We start from the raw sequence: 19,762 nt of genomic DNA, 5'->3' as shown, positions 1-19,762 counted from the left end.
ACGTAGTCAACCAGATGATTAACACTATTAACAGCAATTACTATTTGATGCAATCACACTTGTAGCAATATTTGGTAGATCATTAATTAATTTTCAGAAGAATTTTTCATTGGGAGTTTATGTTAACTAATGAATTAACTAATGAAACTCAAACATAAAGTGTGAATGAACAATAAAGAATCAAAACATTTTCAAACAATATCTAGGGCATGATGTAGTCCAGATAAAAAAAAAAGAAAATTTATATTAAAAATAAAAATGGAAATAAATAGCCTATTTAGTCTAAATAAGTATTTGGGGCTGTGATGAACACCATAGCAAACCCACAAAATCTGAATGGCTATCTAAAATGATTTAAATATGTTTTGAAAAGTAGCGCTGCTTTATTTATGGGGTTTCCAGTGTAAAGGCTGCATTTTCAACAGTTTAGCACCATCTGCTGTTAGAGAGTGAATGTGCTTTCATTCAGCGCATCTCTTATATGTTCCCCCATGTGCTTCTCATGCATGCTTGTTTACAGTCAGCGCGATTTTGCCAAGTAAGACTTGTTCCTGGATCAACATCTTTTGTTGATCCTGGATCAACATCACTGTCCAAAAATACAGACTTAACCCAATCCCTACCTCTAAACCTAAGCTTACCCATAATTTAATCTTAAAATCAGAGGGAAATAATAGCTGATTAACAAGGGTAAACCTGACATTTCCTGAAAAGTTATATTTTAATTCTGACTGACTGATAGGAATGATGTTCCTGGATCAACAAGGATGTTGATCCTGGAACATATTATGCTTGGTGAAATCACGCTCACCCTTGTTTACATCAGAGTGGCACACACGTCTTTCAAGCAGAAAGCTGTGTTGTGCATTTTGAACAGTTGATGGGGTTATGTTCATTTCTTAAAATGAATAAAACAGAATAAAACCTGTCCTTTATTTTGAAAGATAACTACTTGGGGAAAAGATTATCTGTCTGTACACTGATTAAGAAATTGCTGCATTTTATATTTTAGTAAAACGTGAAGCACTGAATAATTTCACTCCCATTATTTAGGCCAAACTAAAACAAGAAACTAATAAATTAAACCTGGCCATGATTCAACTGAAAAGAATGGATGGATTAATAAAAGGTCCTCACATTTTGACTCATGTTCTCCCATTATAATCAACAAAGTGCACACAATGTAAAAAAGAGCTTCATTAATTGACAACTTCAGTGATTTTAAAGGGAGCCTTCTTTACTTGCTTTCACACAATTTAAGTAAAAAATTTGCAGCTGCATTTAAATGCATGAGTGTATGCTATTCCTTCAAATATCAGAGTGCAAGAATTGCGCTGCGCGAATGATGCTGAGTGCAACGCACAACATTTATTCTTATTTGTCTAAATACTTTTTCTTCATTACAAACTTTTTTTGTTTTATTTTGTATCATTGCACGTAAAAATAATTAACTTTGTAATGCATATGCAAAATGTGAAACTGCAATCTTATTAAACTGCAGTCTATAGCATTTTATAATTATTTTTACAATAACCTAAAATAAATTTGCTCTATTACTAGCAATTCATTAGAAGTACAAACCAAGGATTTGCAAAGAAAAATGACAGAGGATTTCGATTTAAACCAAGAAGAGACTGGTTTTACCTTGCTAATATAAACAAACTCACTAGCATGTCTCAGAGGCGCACACTGCGCATACGTGTATTTAGTGTATGACCAAAGCTATCTCACGACCAATTCGTACATATTTTACGAGGTGGCTAATTTGTAAGAATTTTTACAACCTCACTCGTACGATTTTATAAGATTTTTCTAAACCCCTGTGTCGGTTAGGTTTAGGGGCGGGGTTAGGGGTCATTCATACAAATTCATTCGAATTGTGCAACTCGTAAAATATGTATAATTTGTCAAAAATCGAATGAAGTGTGAGTGTGAGTGTGGTCGTACGAATTCGTACAAATTAGACACCTCCTAAAATATGTACGAATTGCTGTGAGATCGGGTTGGTATGACAGATAATGAAAGTGAGAGAAAAGTGTTTATTACGTTTGAAATATGGATATTTTTCTTATAAAAACACATGCATTCATTACAGAAGGCCTTTATTCATATTCCCAGAGCCATGTGAGGCACATTTTTTTTTTTATGAATGTGTATGCTTTATTTGATGACTTGTGGACTGTTCAACTGCAACACCCGCTGACTGCAATGACAGAGCTTGGAATAGCCAGGACAATTTTTTATATATCTCAGTCTGGATTCGTCTGAAAGAAGAAAGTCATATACACCTAGGATGAGTTAAACAGTCTAATTTTAATTTTTGGGTAAATTAACCCTTTAACCAAGGCAAAGCTGCTTGGTTTGAAAGTGAATTCAGTATGAGCTGTACTTCATGCATCACTAGACCTTTTTGCCTGTGAAATTTCACCAAAATGTAATGTGACCACACCTTAATAGAGAGAATAGAGTGTTGCAGTGTGGGCAAGTTTCAGTATTTTTCAGTTTTTTACAGACCGGCTCTGCTGTGACTTGCATGTTTGTGCATATGTGTTTAGAGAGGTTTTGCATGTTTAAAGGCGTTTGTTCGGTTCATACATCGACATGCAAATGACTTCATGCACTGATACTAACACATGCATACTTGTTGTGTGTCACTCAACATAGTTTTGCAGATGATTTGGGTGCTGTAGGGTGAGTTCACCTCTCGCTCACCCCTGGGGTGTGTGCCTCCTCACCACAAACGTTTGGAACCGCCTTCCTTTTGCCTGTTGCACGTTCCATAAAGCTGCCAAATTCCAGCAAGTGTGTGCGTGTGTGTCATTGAGAGGTGAATGAGTACAAAAGGCTAGAATCTTTTGAACCAACGGACAGGTATTTTGTTTATAGTAGCCTAAGGAGTGTTTAGGCTTTGCTTTTCCTGCCTCCCCTACCTGTCTTTCAGCATACACGTGTAATGCTTGCATATTTTTGTATATATGCTCTCCAATCAAGTAGGTTTGAAAGAAAGCTCTCTTGAGGCAGTTTGTGCATGTAGGTTCTGCTTGTTTATATGCAGAAATATATGTGTTGCGTGGGTAAGGGCTAAACCTATATGGGAGTGGGTGCAACAGTTATGCGCTGCTACCTGTCTGTCTGCTTTCCACGGTTATGAGACATAAGGGGGAGATGAGATGAGAGCAGAAAGGTATGAAAAGAGGGAGAAACAGAGTAAGCAGTCTGAAAAAAGATGAATGGATTTGTATATGTTGTTTTCCACCGCTGCAAGCTTTATGCTAATCATTAGCTCACACTAGGAGTAGATTTGATCTCAGTAAAGTTGGTTGGGATGTTATAAAAATATAATATTCAGAGGATGCAGTTGAAGCTATACATTTAAGCAACATATGGGTCATTGGGATTATGTTTTTTTTTTTTTTGGTCTGATTTATTGATCAAACCTGCAAGACATTCTGCAGCCATGAACAAACATGTATAGAAAATTTATCTTGATTTTTCATGCAGAAATTAAATTTCTTCTTGCAACTGAGGTTTCTTGTAAGTTTGGTTGATATTTCTCCACACTGTTTCCTGTGGTCTTTAGTGCAGCCAAGTACATATTATAAATACCTCCTCGCAGTGCCTTTGAGTTGCGTACGCTCTGTGGTTTGTGCCAGAAAAAAATGTGTCAGACTTAACAAGACCTAACTTGTGCACATACAGTACTACACTGACATTGAGTCTTCAGACTGGTGCTCGATCAATGACCAAATCTTAAACTTTTACATTTGATCTCCCTTCCAGTCTTACGTATTTAGTTACAGTTTGAGTGCCAGCTAGCAACCAAAGTAACTCCTATGTTAATTTACCAAGGTAAATAATACTTTAATTTTTAAAATTGTATAGTCAGTATCCGGTAGGCTTTGGTATGGATGTGTCCCTGTTGGTCATATGGCCTGGGAAACCCAAAAGCAAGTTTACACACTCGCACAGGTCAGGGCTTTACTGTATATTGCAGCCCCTATACACACACACACACATTATGCAGAAGTATGCTAACGAGTGTTATTCAAAGCATTCATTGAACCCTAACCCACGCTGGGTCAGCACTAGCAGCTGTTGTTCAGGTGCTTAGTCAGCTGAGAGAGACAGGTAGGGTTTGAATGTTTTTGAATGTGTGTTCATGTGCATGAGACAGCAGGTCTGGGACCAAATGCAACAGAGCTGGTAACCGCCCCATGACCCCAAGTCAGCAGGCATAGGCATAGTCTCTCTCTCTCTCTCTCTCTCTCTGTGTGTGTGTGTGTGTGTGTGTGTTCTGCTCTGTTAATGTGCAAGCACTTCACTGGTCTGCATTGTTGACGTGAATTACTGCACCCGCTGCTGTTCTCTGGTATTTTCTCACCCATCGGAGAATTTGCTTTGTTGTTATCATTGTTATGCCATGCACAAGCACTTGTGTGAGATTTTTCAGAGTTACGTATTTTACCTTCGCGGGTGATTGATTTCTTATGTGTTTCAGTCTTGAGTCACTTTATGTGGATGGATCTTAAAGGTTTCACAATTTCCTCATAAAAAAGTATTTAAAGCGATGGGATGATAATGTATGTGAGGTAAATCAGATCAAACCACACTTTTATCTGTGATACAGCAGCCCCAAAATGTATTATGGCACTTCACCCTTAATATATTGATTGCATTCATCTTTCCTGTTGGAAAGTTCAGTTTATCAGGCATCACAAAATATACATTCAGACATATATCAAACTCTTTAAACAAATAGTTTTTGGATTTACTTTTAAACCTTTTCGACTTTTTTTTTTTTTTTATTCATGTTTTATGTCAGTTTCAGTGTTATACTGAAAATATTCAGTATATTTTGGTAACACTTTATTTTGATAGTCCACTTTAGACATTGTTCTACTCATTAGTATCTTTGCAACTACATGTCAACTAGCAGTCACTAGACTATTAGTAGACTGTCTGCTTAATATCTTCTAACACTGTATTTTGATGGGTCTACAACATGCAAGATTGACATTAAGAAACGTTGCAAGTATATGTGAACTTATTCTACTAACCCTAAACCTAACCTAACAGTCTACTCTAAGAGTTAGTAGACATGTAGTTGCAAATTAACGAGAACTAGTTGACATGTAGTTGCGAAGTTACTTATAGTTAGTAGAATGTCTTAAGTGGACTGTCAAAATAAAGTGTAACATATATTGTCCTTTTTCAGAATTATTTGATAAATTGAATGCTTAAAGGAACAGCATTTATTTTAAATAAAACATATTTTATAACATTGTAAAATATTTACTGTCACTTTTGATATATTTAATGCATCCTTGGTGAAAATATATATATATATATATATATATATATATATATATATATATATATATATATATATATATATATATATATATATATATATATATATATATATATATATATTTTTTTTTTTTTTTGTGGTAAATGTATTGATACTTTATAATTAAAATACTACTAATAATAGTGATGTTTTTAACTGTGGCTTCTATATTTTTTTAGCCCACTGTGTTTATGCACTTAAGCTCTGCCCCAAATAGTCTGAAACTAGCCTACCAGCATCCATGCAAGGCCTGTTTACTGTCATTATACAGTCTGCTTTAGAGGGTGGGAACCATGCTGACTGGATTCCCCTGCACTTCAGTGAACTCATTGTCTTTTCAGCTGGTCAAATTATTTTTCACCTGGGCATCTTGTTTTTAGTTTTTATTATTAACTTTTCACAAGTACCTGTTTTGCATTTTTAATTATTATCTGAAATACTACACATTAAAACAGGAATGAATGTGGTTGACATCAGTGCACCACACTGCCAATACAAATCAAAATATTAAAACACACACACACACACACACCTAAACACTAACACACACACACCTAAACAACAAGCAAAAGTGCAGATTCTTCTCTCTGACCACTTTCACAAATGTATTCTTTTTTAGAGTGTGCTCGTCTGAAGCAGCAAGTGGTCGGGTTGCAGGAGGAGCTGAAGAAGCTGCAGGTGGAGGTGCCAAACATGAAGTCATGTCTTGATGCAGCTAAAGAACAGATTCTGCAGTTGGACAACCAGGTTGAGACCCAGAAACTATTGCAGAACCAAAACCAAGAAGCCCAGGTTCTCATACAGGGTGTGTATATAGTTTAAAGGTGCAGTGTGTTGTTTTTGTTTCTTTTTTTTTTGTTTTTTCATTAGCAGCACCAAGCAGAATTGCAATAGTAATAGTAATAAAAATAATGATATTTTTTAAAGTGCTGAGGAGGTTCCCTAACCAGGTGCTCAGCAGTTTAAGCATTTATTCTCCACGTTTGTCCTCCGTTTTTTGCCCTCCATAGACATCAATGTACATCTGATGTGTTGCGTGTACATGTCTGTGCTGGACAGGTGTTTTAGAGTTGCAGTCTCACACCTTGTCTGTATCCAGACATGACTGTGATGTGTTTCACTTGCTTTTTCAGTTCTTGTCAGTTTGTGTTTGTGTGGTATTGTGATGTTTGTGATGTTTGTGTCCGGCAGGTGTTTAGGGGTTGGAGTCTCAACCCCTGTCTATTTCTTTTTGGAGCCTCTGAAACTCTCAGTGGTGCAGTTAAAACTTGTGAAATGTTACCCTTGTCAGCAAACTAACAACCCTTTTTTCACTATGAGGAGCATATGCTCAGATTTGTAAAGATTTGCTACTGTTGAAAAGTTTGGGGTCTATCTATCTATCTATCTATCTATCTATCTATCTATCTATCTATCTATCTATCTATCTATATATCTGTCTGTCTGTCTGTCTGTCTGTCTGTCTGTATATATTGTGGCATAAACCGTGGTAACAGTAATATTGTAAAAAATAGCAACACTATGAAGTATTATTAAAATTTAAATAACTGTTTAGTTCTATTCTAATATAATTGTAAATATAATTTATTCCAGTGTTGGCAAAGAGTAATTTTTTGGTAACACTTTTGTATTATTCTCATTTATAACTAGTTGCATGCCTATTAATAACATATTGGCTTTCTATAAGTACTTGCAAAGTACAAGTTCTGCATGACCATATTCTGCATCCCTAATTCTACCCAATACTACTTAACAACTACTTAACAACTACCTTACGAACTATTAATAAGCAGCAAATTAGTAGTTTATTGAAGCAAAAAAAAAAAAAAAAAAAAAAAAAAGATTTCTTATCGAGAATTTTGAGAAATGAAATGATATATAAATGAAGTGCAGCTTAAAACTCTATTAAGTCTCCTGAGCTATGAAACAGCATGACAACTGTTTTTGGAGAAGTACTCATTGGCCTAGACTCATAAATGAAGTGGATAGATTTTTCCTTGCAATGCGAGGCAAAAGAAAGCAAAAGAGAGCAAAACAAACAGCGAATAAATTTATACCTTGCTCTCTATTTATCCTGGTCATGTTACGGTGACCAGAAAGCAATTATCAGTATGCTGCTGAAGAGATGAAGCTCTCCTCCTAGGCACTCTTTTACCCCCATTGAGAAAATGTCAGACTGACACAGGCAGCACAGTAGAGAGCACTTTCAACAGAAAAGCACGACGTCACCTTAAAGGCACTAAATGTATGATTTTTTATTAAAATATCCAAAAACTTCTAGAACAGTGTTATATATTTAGCTGACTTGTGTACTTACATTATCCCAAGTGTTTTGAAGAATGTTTAAATCCAGAGAAATAAGCTATTTTAACTAGTGACATGGAGTGTCCATATTGTGTCTTTGTGTTGCCTGCCAATTATGTCATAACACCTCCTGGAAACACAAGACGCTTTAATATGTTTATGCATTTTAATAGACCAGCTTTAAAATGCTGCTTTTTTTCCCTCACAGGCACGACTGTAAGGAGTAGAAGCAGTCGACTGTGGCATAATAAAAGCTCCACTGCTTTTGAGCCGTGTGCCACGCTCGTTTAGCGGCCTTGTTTCACTTCAAAGGCGTTCAGCCTAACCCTGCTTCATTCTACTACACTGATAAATCATTAGCTCATCTATGAACATGATTTCTGCCCAATTGCATGGGCTGTGGGGATGAGGACAACATCTCCCATGATTCCATACTCTGTGCAATTAATTGCATGTGATTGTCATTCGCATCTCGTCAGTAAAGCCGGTCCCGTGATTAGTATTAAATCTCCATCATCTGCTTTCAGATTGAGCGTCATTCACTACACAGAGCTGTAGTTCACTGACAATTAGGCAATAATCACAGATGAATCACATTTGATTTCGAACACAATTTCGCATAGCTTTTCAGTGAACTACAGCTCTGTGCAGTGAATGGCACTCAATCTAAAGGCAGGTGATGGTGATTTACTGCTAATCACGGGACCATCTTTACTGACAAGATGGGCATGACAATTGCATGCGATTAATTGCTAAGCCCTAGTCACGGTGTCATCAAACTAAGCTACCTGGTCTTTGTTTATTTTGAATTACATATTGTGCCTTTAACTGGTCTCATCTTCTCAAGTCCTGTCCCAAATGGCACCCTAAACACTTGCGGTCTTCCTTTGACTCGCTTTTGTGATGTAATGCTGCTTTGACTGTCGGGTAGAAGTTTACTGCGGAGCTCACCCCAGTGCAGGCTCAGCAGAAGTGCGGATTGAGGGTGCTCGCAAGCACCCTTCTGAATGTTAAAATGACAAATGGGACACCCTACCATCTGGTGGACTTAACGGACACATGCATGTGTCGGCCATTGTAAGTCCATATGACCGCAAGTGCACATGAAGTTTTCCATTTAGAACAGGACCTCGGAGCCAGCCAGAGTGTGTGTAAGGCTTCCCTGCCCCTGGCCACAGCGAGTTGGGGCAAAAATGCTTCTGCACAAACAAATTAAATCTATTACAGCAATGAAAATCAATAGAAAGTGTCGATTGCTGCATTAAATTAAGATCTGTTCATGTTTTACAGAGTTGCGCATTATAACCAATCATACATGATTTTGTTGAGCTTAGGAATGCAAATGACCAATCAGAGGCGTTCAGATGAGTCATCACTGAAACTCATCTGTTTTGAGTGTGCGTGTGTTTGCTGACTGAATTCCAAATACACAGATGTAGGCTATGTACAATGTACGTAGGATATTCATTACAGTGTAGACAGCTTAAGTGATAATAATTGTGTTTTTTTTGTGTAATAAAGCCACCTTTTGTATATTAATTATTCGCTGTTTAAATAACCTAGGAACGGAAATGTTTTATAATTAACAGTTTATAATGTTTTTTATTAAAATATGATCACATTAACCCTTAAACACGTATTATCACACCACTGTGATCAGTCTAGGCTGGTCCCTAAAGCATACGATCAAACCGGTGTGAATAGAACTTTCAGTGCGTCACGTCATCAACTGCTGAATTTAAATCTGCTTTCACACTTTGACTGGCGCAGAACCAGATCGGACGCGCTGAGCACTCATCATATTATCACAAATATTCAGTGTCTTTAACCATATAACCCTTATTTTAGGTTTCAGACATTTAAATACACATAAGTACTGGCAAAACCATACATTTACAGTTTGTAAAATACATGCTGATGTCTATGGAAACGGCATTAATGACTCTTACACATATATTCTGACTTCACGTTTTTATTGATATCATATACAGATTGTGTAGGTAAATAAAGTTTACTCTGCTCTTCTCCCAGTTTACCGGAGACTAACTTTTATGCGTCTTGGGAGGAGAGGATGAATGTGCGTGTTGTAAATTCCACAGCTCGGATTTAGCGTGAACTAACATGGCGGCGCCCATCACCCGGTATAGATCAACTACCACGGTCAATATAAAAGTTACCAAAACTACCAAATATATTTACTTGCACATATTTCAGAATCGAAATATCAGATATTTCATAATATAGTGAGCATGTTTTGGGAACATTTTGAATAAAATAGGAAAAATGAAATAAAAGCGATCCATGTGTAATACAGATCTATTTTGGCTGTGTGGTGTCACATGACAAGCATGACGCATCGCCATGGAAACAGTAAGGCGGTACGTTCTAAAATAACGGTCACCTGAAAAGGAACTCGCACTGGGGACTAAGCTTGAATATTTAAAACTCTTGTGTGAAAGGGTTAAATACAAATAATGTCCCATTAAACCTGTTTTATAAGCCTACATGACACCCAATGTCTAGTTCTTGCCTAAAAAGATGGGTTTATGATGTTTGTAGTAAATAGATTTGGCTGCTTTTAGTCTTACCCTGGAATTGGTTCACCCTCCGCCTATGCAGACAGCCAACTCACCAACAAACAGACAGAACAAAACAGCCCATTTTTCCTCTAAATAAAAGCCCTCTGGACTGACCACGTAGTGAAACGATCCCATGAGCCTTTATGCAGTTCTGGAATACATCCTGTTGTGAGTTAGCGGACCTGCTTGCCAGTACAAACAGTTTGAGAACAGAATGACTGCTTCCTCTGGACTGTGGTTTCAGGTGTTTACGGCTTGGCCCCCAGTTCCTTTAGAAACAAACACATTTGTTTCCCATAATTTACTGTGCTTTTACACCCTCTATCTCTCTTTCTGCAGCTGCTGCTTTAACAGAGATGATGCAACCTCCTAATTATTGTCTCTTCATTCGGTAAAGACATTGTTGTGCTTTCTGTGGTGTTTTTCCTCAGGAGATGTGCTTCAAAATTAGACCAGCGTCTTACAAATAATGTCTTTCTGGTTGTCTGAAGTCTCGCTGACTCTTTTGGGTATTTTTGTCCCGTGGTTTATGATGCTAATCACTAAGAGTAAAGAGACAGAGAGAGAGGTCAGAACGACTTGCTCCGGTCAGTGGCAGTAAAGGGCAGCCTCTCATCGACTCCATCTATTTAAGCACTGTTGGGACCTGTTTGTGTCTCCTGACTGCTGCTACACGTGTGACAGTGTGTTCTTGCTTGTTACATTGATACCTTTGTAAATGTCAGTAATTCTTCATGCAAATTGGTTGATCTTATCTCTGTTATATGTTCATATGTTATCCATGCATTATTAATAACCTTTGACAGTCATAACCGTAACTCTAAATATAGTTCAAATATATTGTAGTCAATAGGAAAATCTTTTTTTTTATTTTTTATTTGTTTGTTTGTTTTACCTAATACGTTTCATTTTATCCATATTGCACAATATATTTGACTTTGAATTAAAGTTAAATATATTTTCTAGATTTTTGGCAAGACATTTTTAAAGTCATTTTTACATGATGAATTCACATTTCTTGAGTATAATTCATTTCAAACAGTATATGAAAAAGTGAGATGAAAGGCGCTTAAATCACAGTTAAAATGCAGAATTTCATTAAACTACTTAAAAATGAACAAGCAAGCAAAAATTTCAAGCAAAACATATCACAATATAAATTATGTATATATATTTCCACCTTTTTAAACAGTGATTTTTCGCGACTTTTGACCCCTTTAGTCATATGAATAAGGATTTTTAAAAGTTATTTTGGTAATACTTTACATTGAGGTTTCATTTGCTAGAAATAATTAACTATGTTAGTTAACACAAACAATATTTAATCTTAGTTAATATTAAGTTTAAAAAGTCAAGGTGAAGTTATTTTTATAATAATTAAAAAGAAAACACGTAGATAGAATAAAAATAGAATACAGAGTTTTATTGATAAAGGTTCAAGTGTAGATGGAAGAGATGTGCTTTGAGATGGTTCTTGAAGATTGCTAAAACTTTTTGGATTTAGTTGGGCAGGTCATTCCACCGGTAGGGAACAGCTAAGGTAACTGTTATGGTAAACATATATTGTTCAATGATAGTTCATGTTGGTAAATGCATTAACTAATATTAACAAATGAGACATCATTAAGTGTTGCCGTTATTTTAATTCTGGTATATTCTGTAATCTTTGAGGCCATTTTGTGAACCAGTTTGACCAATTTATTTACAATGATCTGCCTCAACAAAAAAACTAAAACAATACAATTCTCAACAAATGGAACATTGCATGTGTCACGATCATCAGCTGGAGTGCCCATGAAGTCCTATAGAGGGCACTCCACTCAGGACTCTGCCATTCTTGTATTTCCATTCCCAACTCCATTTCCCATAATCCCGTGCTCAGGGCTAATAACCACAAGGTGTTCCCCATTACCACTCCCCTATATAAACTGTGTTTGGACTCTCTAATAGGGCGAAGTCTTGTTTAGTTCTGTCTGGCATTTCCGAGCATTTTCCTAGTGTTTGTTCCTTCCTTGTTTGACTTTGGATTGTTAATACCGACTGTGATTCTCTGCTGCCTGCCCCGACCTCTGCTTGTGTCTGTTTTCGATTTTGGATATCCCTTGACATACCTGACGCTTCCCTTTGATCATTGCCTGTTTGACCATTCTGATAATAAACCACTGCATATGGATCCGAACGTCTCTGACTCCATGTTACAGAATGCAGGTTTAACTCCGCATAATGTAAACTCTACATAAAAGCAATATGCTGCTGATTAAATATTTTAGAACAGAACTACAAAAATATATTTCCATGATTTTTCAGACATATTTACTCCCATAACATTTCTAGGCCTGAAAAATATATTGGTCCCACATGCTCTTTCCAGGTTTCCATGACTGTTTGGAAGGTATTTGTCCACATTCTGGTTGTTAAATGTAAGTGGAACATGTTCACAGTGTCCTGTGTGGGTTTGAGAGGAACTGAGTTCATACAGCCACTAAAAATGACCTTGACACCAGCTAGTTAAATGATTAAACATGGCATTAATTCTGAGAAAAGCTCAAACATATTTTGGTTGTAGATGCCTCTTAGGTTTGTTGTATAATCAAATGACATAGATTTGAAGTGTCTGAATATGTTTTGAGGCCACTGAAAATACTCAATGCTGTCATCATACAAAACCAGATGAAGATAAGCTTGTATGCCCATAATTTGTGGGTTAGATGTCCTGCATGTTGGGTGACTGCAGTAGCACAACTCTAAATCTGTGGCTGATCTGACTCCTACAGTTTCCTGTCATCCTCTCCTCCCTCTTGTCTTTTAAAATGTCTCCTGTTTCAAATTCTTGGCCATTTTTCCTCTGTCTCCCTGCCCTCTTCACGATAATGAGAGCAGGGTTGAGTGAATACGATCTCCTGAATGCTGCATCGGATGTCACCGAGCTGAGATGATGAATGAGAATGCTTTCACTGGCCTGTGTTTGGGTGTAGAGTTCACCCTCAATTATTGCTGCTGGCAACCGATAGGCACCAGATTATGCTTCAGTGCTTCAAGAGAGATACAAAGCAGCGACAGAGAGAGAGAGAGAGAGAATTACATTTATTGGCACAGGAGGAAACAGATGAATGAGGGAAGAAAGCCAGATGAACATTTATAGCAAGTGACAAAAGACAGTGAAACAAAAAATCTGCTTTTAACTTTGCCAACAGTTGATGTTGAACCAAGTTGGATTTATTATGGTGCACATATCTTTCAATGTTAGTTTCCTGAATAATATCTTAGTCACCTGACCAACACTGTACATGTGTACAATGTGGTGTCCTGTTTTTGACTTTTAACAGGGTACTTGACCCTTTTTTTTTTCTTGATGTTTTTACAGGCCTGAGGGAGGAGGTGAGGACTCTGAAAATAGATCTCCAGAACAGCATGCATGAACGAGAGCATGTAAAGAAACTCCTGGAGTAAGTTATTTTTGAACAATCTACACTATCAACACATTCAAAAAGACATGTTCATGTTTCCAAAATACAGTAAAATTACAGTGTCTGTAAACTATAAAATGTTCTATTTACACTAAGTGCAAATTGCTTGTCTTTATAGAAAAGCCCATGTACACTAATTGCAGTCATTATACTGTATTTAGCTTCTGACATGACAGACCCAAAGGTGTTTATAGCCACTTTATTTCAAACAAATTATTTGCCATATTCCTGTTGAATATGAGCTTGGAGAGGTGTTTATATTTAATAATAAATAAATAAAATATGCAAAAAGTGGAAATAAAGTTCCTAACGGATATATAATAATGAGAATAATGTGCCTAACATTTTTTTTTTTTTTTTAATCCTTATAATTGAAACTGGATGTGGTGTCTTCACATTGATCTGATGGGCTGTCCACCAACTGGATGTGTGCAGCTCATATTGTTACCACACTTAAAGTCGTGGCACTCTTCCTGTATCTTTGAGGACATATTTTCTGGTTGAATAAGGTTTAATTTAGCATTGTAAGGGTGACCTTTAGGGATAGGGACAAGTAAGTTTACATCCATTTATGACTTTAATAAATATACACTGAAAATTTGCTATTGAAAACTATTTTGTAATGAATTACAATACACTGAAGTGCAAATAATGTCTTTCAGTGTCTTTGCACTATATATAAACAGCATCTAATACTATTTGCACTTAGGTATTTGAGTCAAGTCAAGTCAACGTTATTCATATAACACTTTTTTACAATGCAGATTATCAAAACAGCTTAACAGTATTAAAAAGGGAAATAGTGAGTCGAAACTGTGTGCTGAGACAAGACCAGCAGTTTAATTCCAGCAACACAATCAGATTGTGCAGAGGACTCATCTGGTTCCTGTGGTCGTGTTCCGAGGGCCCTCTAGATGATGAGGCCTTCTGAGGGGAGCTGTCTCTGGGGCTCATCTAGTATTCCTGGTCACCGCTGACATTCATGGCTGTCGAGGTTATCTCTAGGTGCTGATGCATCATCTGATCTGGATACAGACTGGATCTGTTGGCAACGGTGATCTCGGAATACAAAAGAAACAGACTAATATTACCCTAGATGTAACATGTACATTACGTGTTATGGCAAGTGTTCCCAGTTCCTGTTAGCCTAAGTAAATCAGCCTAACAATCCTTAAACAAATTTGATTAATAGAAATGTGTTAGTGTTTTATGTGTAAACCAGGTTAAAGAGATCTAGATTAAAACTGCACTCCATTTTACGGGCTTTTCATTTTACGGCACGAGTGTGCTCATTATACCACGCTGTCGGACTGTTTTCTTATTCTTCCTTAAGCGTAAACTGTTTCTAAAAACAGAGAAAAGAGAGTCCATAGTTTCTGTTGATCATCAAGTTGTTCTGAGGTACTGGATATGCTGAGGAATTGAGATAAATTGGGAAGATTATTTACAAAGTAGTCTTTTGTGGTAGAAGTGAAGGCTGTACCATATTGTAACAAGGAGTTGAATTTACAACTTTAGCTATATGGAGTATCCATGAGACTAGATAATGATCAGAGATATCATCACTCTGCTGTAGAATTTAAACACCATTAACAGCAATTCCACATGACAGTATGAAATCCAGAGAATGCATTCAACAATAAGTAGCACCTGACCCATGTTGTCTGTCCCCAGTAGAGTTCAGAATGTCTATAAATGCTGATCCCAGTATATATTTTACATTATCAACATGGATATTAAAATCACCTACAATTAGACTAATCAACACTAACTCGGATAGAAATCAGCGATTCTTAAATAAAGTCTGTATGGTGCCTAGGTGGCCTATATACAACAACCAGTACAAACATCACAAGGGAAATATCATTGACACTGGTGTCTCTGAATAGCATTATATGAAGCACCATTTCTTCAAATGAATTATACTTGAAACCCAACCTGTCGAGAGTTGTTAATATGCTGGCATTCATGCACGTTGTGGTTATTTATTGGAGTGACAACCGCATTAATCAAACTCACATCTGTAAATTTTCAGAACTCACATACAACAAAGTCCTACTGTGTAAACAAAACCATACTAGACAACTAGTTAGTTATCTGTCATGTTATATAGTGCAAGAGAGGCACTCTGCTCTGCATATGTGTGTCTGTCTACTACACATACATGGGTTGTCATGTGTGTCTGGTTTCAGTAATTTGTAGAAACAAATATGTGCTGTTTGTCTGAAGGTTTAGATCCACTAACTGTCCACAACTTGAGCTACTCCACAGACTTTTCAGATTTGTCTGCGACTCAAATGTCTAATCCTTAATGAAGTATAAAAGCTGTAGACATTTGTTACACCCCATGGCTGGAAAAGGACACAACAAAAATAGGGACACATATGAAAGATCAGATAATATACAAGATTTATTAGAAAAAATAGAACTATACAGAAAGAAACAATGTAACATGAAGCAGTCAGGAATCAGTGGTGTAAAGTTAAGTGAATTCATGAAAGTGTAATGGTCTTTAGTAATGCTGGATGTGTAAAATAAAGCAAGGTTAAACAGAAACCAATTGAAACCAAGTTCAAAATGCAGCTCACCACTGGCCAGTTGTCATACTGCTTTTTTAAAATGCAAGACAGGAAACCAACAACAGGTGTCCGCGATGAAACCATCAGAGAGCAATCAGCTGTAATGACTGGGTGAAAGGAGTGGCAGGAAGCAAGTGCGAGTTAAAAATATTTAATGAAATCAATGATCAATCTCCCTCATCCGGAGCAGAGTCTCGCGGGCTCTGGTCCAGGTGCGGTGGCACCTTTGGACAAATGCGTGAGCGGAGGGGACTGCGACTTCAGACTCAAGACTAGGAAAAAACCGGTGACTGGTAACCTAAGCTGCACTGAAACGGAGAGAGGCCCGTGGCTGACACTGGTAACGAGTTGTTGGCTCCAGGAAGAAGGATTCTTGGAGACTAACCATCGCAACGTTCTCTCTAAATCTTGGTTGTCTCGCTCAGACTGCCCGTTACTCTGGGGATGATAACCCGAAGACAGACTAACCGTCGCTCCTAACAATTTACAAAACTCTTTCCACAATTTGGATATGAATTGGGATCCCCTGTCAGAAACCATGTCTACCGGAAGGCCATGTAACCGAAAGAAGTGATCAATTACAGTGATCGCTGTCTTCTTGGCTGTAGGTAATTTGGGCAAGGGAATGAAATGTGCCGCCTTCGAGAACCAATCCACTATGGTCAAAATGACCGTCATGCCATTAGAGGGTGGGAGGGCGGTAACAAAATCTAGAGCGATATGTGACCAGGGTCTCGAAAGGACAGACAGCGGTTGAAGAAGCCCATCAGGAGGTCGGTTAGATGACTTACCACTGGCGCAAACTGAGGAAGCCAAAACGAAATCGTGGACGTCGCGAGTGGCCACCAGAATCGTTGCTTAACTAAACCCTTGGTTCGGCTTATCCCTGGATGACAATCCACATTAGAGCAGTGACCCCACTGAATAACCTCGGACCGTCACTCTTCGGCACAAATAAACAATTCGGTGGGCATCCGGTCGGGGGCATTACCCCTTCTAAGGCTGTCTTGACCTTCGATTCGACCTCCCATACGAGTGCTGAGACGACTATTTTCTCAGGTAAAATACACTCGGGAGACACCGGGCATTCTGAAGTATCAAAAAAATGTGACAAAGAATCGGGTTTAACATTTTTGGAACCCGGACGGTACGACAGATTGAAATCAAAGCGGCCGAAAAAAGTGCCCACCGAGCCTGCCTGGAATTGAGTCTTTTGGCAGTTCTAATGCACTCTAAATTATTGTGATCGGTCCAAACAATGAAAGGTACCCCTGACCCTTCCAACCAGTGAGGCCACTCCTCTAAAGCAAATTTGACGGCCAACAATTCTCTGTTACCAATGTCATAATTGTGTTCAGCAGGAGATAAACGATGTGAAAAAACACGCAGGGATGCATCTTATCGTCTGAGGCAGCACGTTGGGAAAGAACTGCACCTACTCCCACCTCTGATGCGTCGACCACCACGAACTGCCGTGTGGGATCAGGGGCTACTAAGATGGGAGCCAAAACGAAGCGGCTCTTGAGGTTGGTAAATGCAGTTTCGGCTGCATTAGAACACCTGAATGGAGTACTGGGGGAGGTCAAGGCGGTCAGAGATGAGACTAGTTGGCTGAAATTACGAATAAAACGTCAATAAAAATTGGCGAACCCCAGAAACCTCTTTAGAGCCTTATGGGAATCTGGAGATGGCCAATCTATCACAGCCTTAACTTTGTCAGGATCCATATGTATTCCCTCGGACAAGACGATATACCCTAGGAAGGGAACAGACAGTGCATGGAATACGCATTTCTCCGCCTTGACAAAAAGACCATTCTCAAGTAATTTCTGGAGCACTCGTCTGTAGTCTTGCACATATTCCTGGAGATATGAAGAAAAAATCAGTATGTCATTCAGGTAAACATATATAAACTGATCTACTGTGTCTCTCAACATGTCATTGACGAGTGCTTGGAAAACTCCTGGCGAGTTGGAGAGCCTGAACGGCATCACCAAATATTCAAAATGGCCTCTAGGGGTGTTAAAGGTTTTCCATTCACCCCCCTTCCTGATGCGGACCAAATGATAAGCATTACGTAAATCCAATTTTGTGAATACGGATGCTTCTTGTAACCTCTCAAAAGACATCAACGGCAAAGGATAGGTATTCTTTATCATGTATAGAAAGAGAGATAGAAAGAGAGTAAAGTTTGCCTTTAGGCGGAGACTTACCTGGAATTAAGTCTATAGCACAGTCATAGGGACAATGCGGAGGAAGAGAAGCAGCACAGGACCTACTGAACACCTCCTTCAGGTCCAAGTACTCTGCAGGCACGTTTGATAACATCATGGTCTCCTCCTGAAAGACAGAAACAGGCACAACAGGACATGCAGAAACCAGACAAGACTCATGACAACTCTCACTCCACAAAGTGACTGTGTAGGAACCCCAGTCCACTCGTGGATTATGTTTGACCAACCAGGGGTGACCTAAAACAATGGGAGCAACAGGGGAGTCCATGAGGTAAAATGATATGGTTTCGATGTGGTTGCCTGAGGTGAGCAGAGTTATGGGTTCGGTGTAGTGAGTGACGTGTGGCAGTTCCTGGCCATTGAGAAGGACAGGAAAGTTCAGTTGATGTGCAAGGAGAAAGTCAATGAAATTACCTTCGGCCCCAGAGTCCAGAAGGGCGTGACATTCGTGAGTGTAGTTTTCCTACCGCAGTTTTAATGGAAGGAGAGACGAAGATGTAGTTGAGGACTTCCCGGCGGAGATCCCACCCGATAGTAGCCTCAAACTTACTACCAGGCTGGCTCTTTTACCGGGCATGAATGGAAGGAATGACCCGAGCCACCGCAATACAAACATAGTCCAGTCCTTGGGACCTTCCGGGAGAGCCGAGCTCTACCCACCTGCATGGGTTCGTGATCGTAGACGGGACCGACTATGTTCTCTCAATTCGAGTGGCCCCATTCCGGAGAGACGTGGAGGAGTGATGGACTGGTTTGTTTACCAAGGCGATTAATCCGGGCGTCCACCCCAAGCGCCAAGTCGATGAGGCCGTTGAGTGTTGGGGGCAACTTGAGGAGGTAGATCTCCTTAAGAACACAGTTGGCCAGCGCATGCAGGAATCGATCCCACTGCACCTCCTCGTTACACTGGCATGCAGCCGCAAGCGTGCAGAATTGGATGGAGTAATCCGCCACCGACGTTTCCCTTGTAAACCCTATATTTGGTAAGCTTGGCCACAAAGCGAACCTTAGGAAATTCCTGTGATGAGAAAAGATGGATGTATGTAGTATGCGTTGTTAGGATCGATCTCGGCAAATCAGTCCATTCTTCTTCGGAACAATGAAGTAGCAGCTGTAGAACCCGGATTCTCTTTCATAAGGAGGGACCACCTCACAGGCCTCCTTCTTCAAGAGAGTGTATACTTCTTGTTCCATTATCAGAGCCTGCTTGGGACCCACCAAAGTGGGGATAACCCTGTTGAACTAAGGC

The 19,762-nt window shown here is 38.7% G+C and overlaps 1 protein-coding gene across 2 annotated transcripts in view; it reads left to right on the top strand.

Annotated features, from left to right (window-relative positions):
- Positions 1 to 19,762, top strand: part of lekr1 (leucine, glutamate and lysine rich 1) — a 113,893-nt gene that overhangs the window by 36,294 nt on the left and 57,837 nt on the right. For both annotated transcript variants that reach the window (XM_052582699.1, XM_052582701.1), the window contains 2 exons: positions 5,970 to 6,155; positions 13,598 to 13,679. In XM_052582699.1, coding sequence (XP_052438659.1) covers positions 5,970 to 6,155; positions 13,598 to 13,679 — 268 coding nt within the window. The remainder of the gene's footprint in view (positions 1 to 5,969; positions 6,156 to 13,597; positions 13,680 to 19,762) is intronic.

The sequence above is a fragment of the Carassius gibelio genome, chromosome B18 (genome assembly GCF_023724105.1).
Source record: "Carassius gibelio isolate Cgi1373 ecotype wild population from Czech Republic chromosome B18, carGib1.2-hapl.c, whole genome shotgun sequence".
NCBI classification, from domain to species: Eukaryota; Metazoa; Chordata; class Actinopteri; order Cypriniformes; family Cyprinidae; genus Carassius; species Carassius gibelio.
The sequence above is the reverse complement of the archived record's forward strand: the minus strand, read 5'-3'. Positions and strand labels throughout refer to the sequence as shown.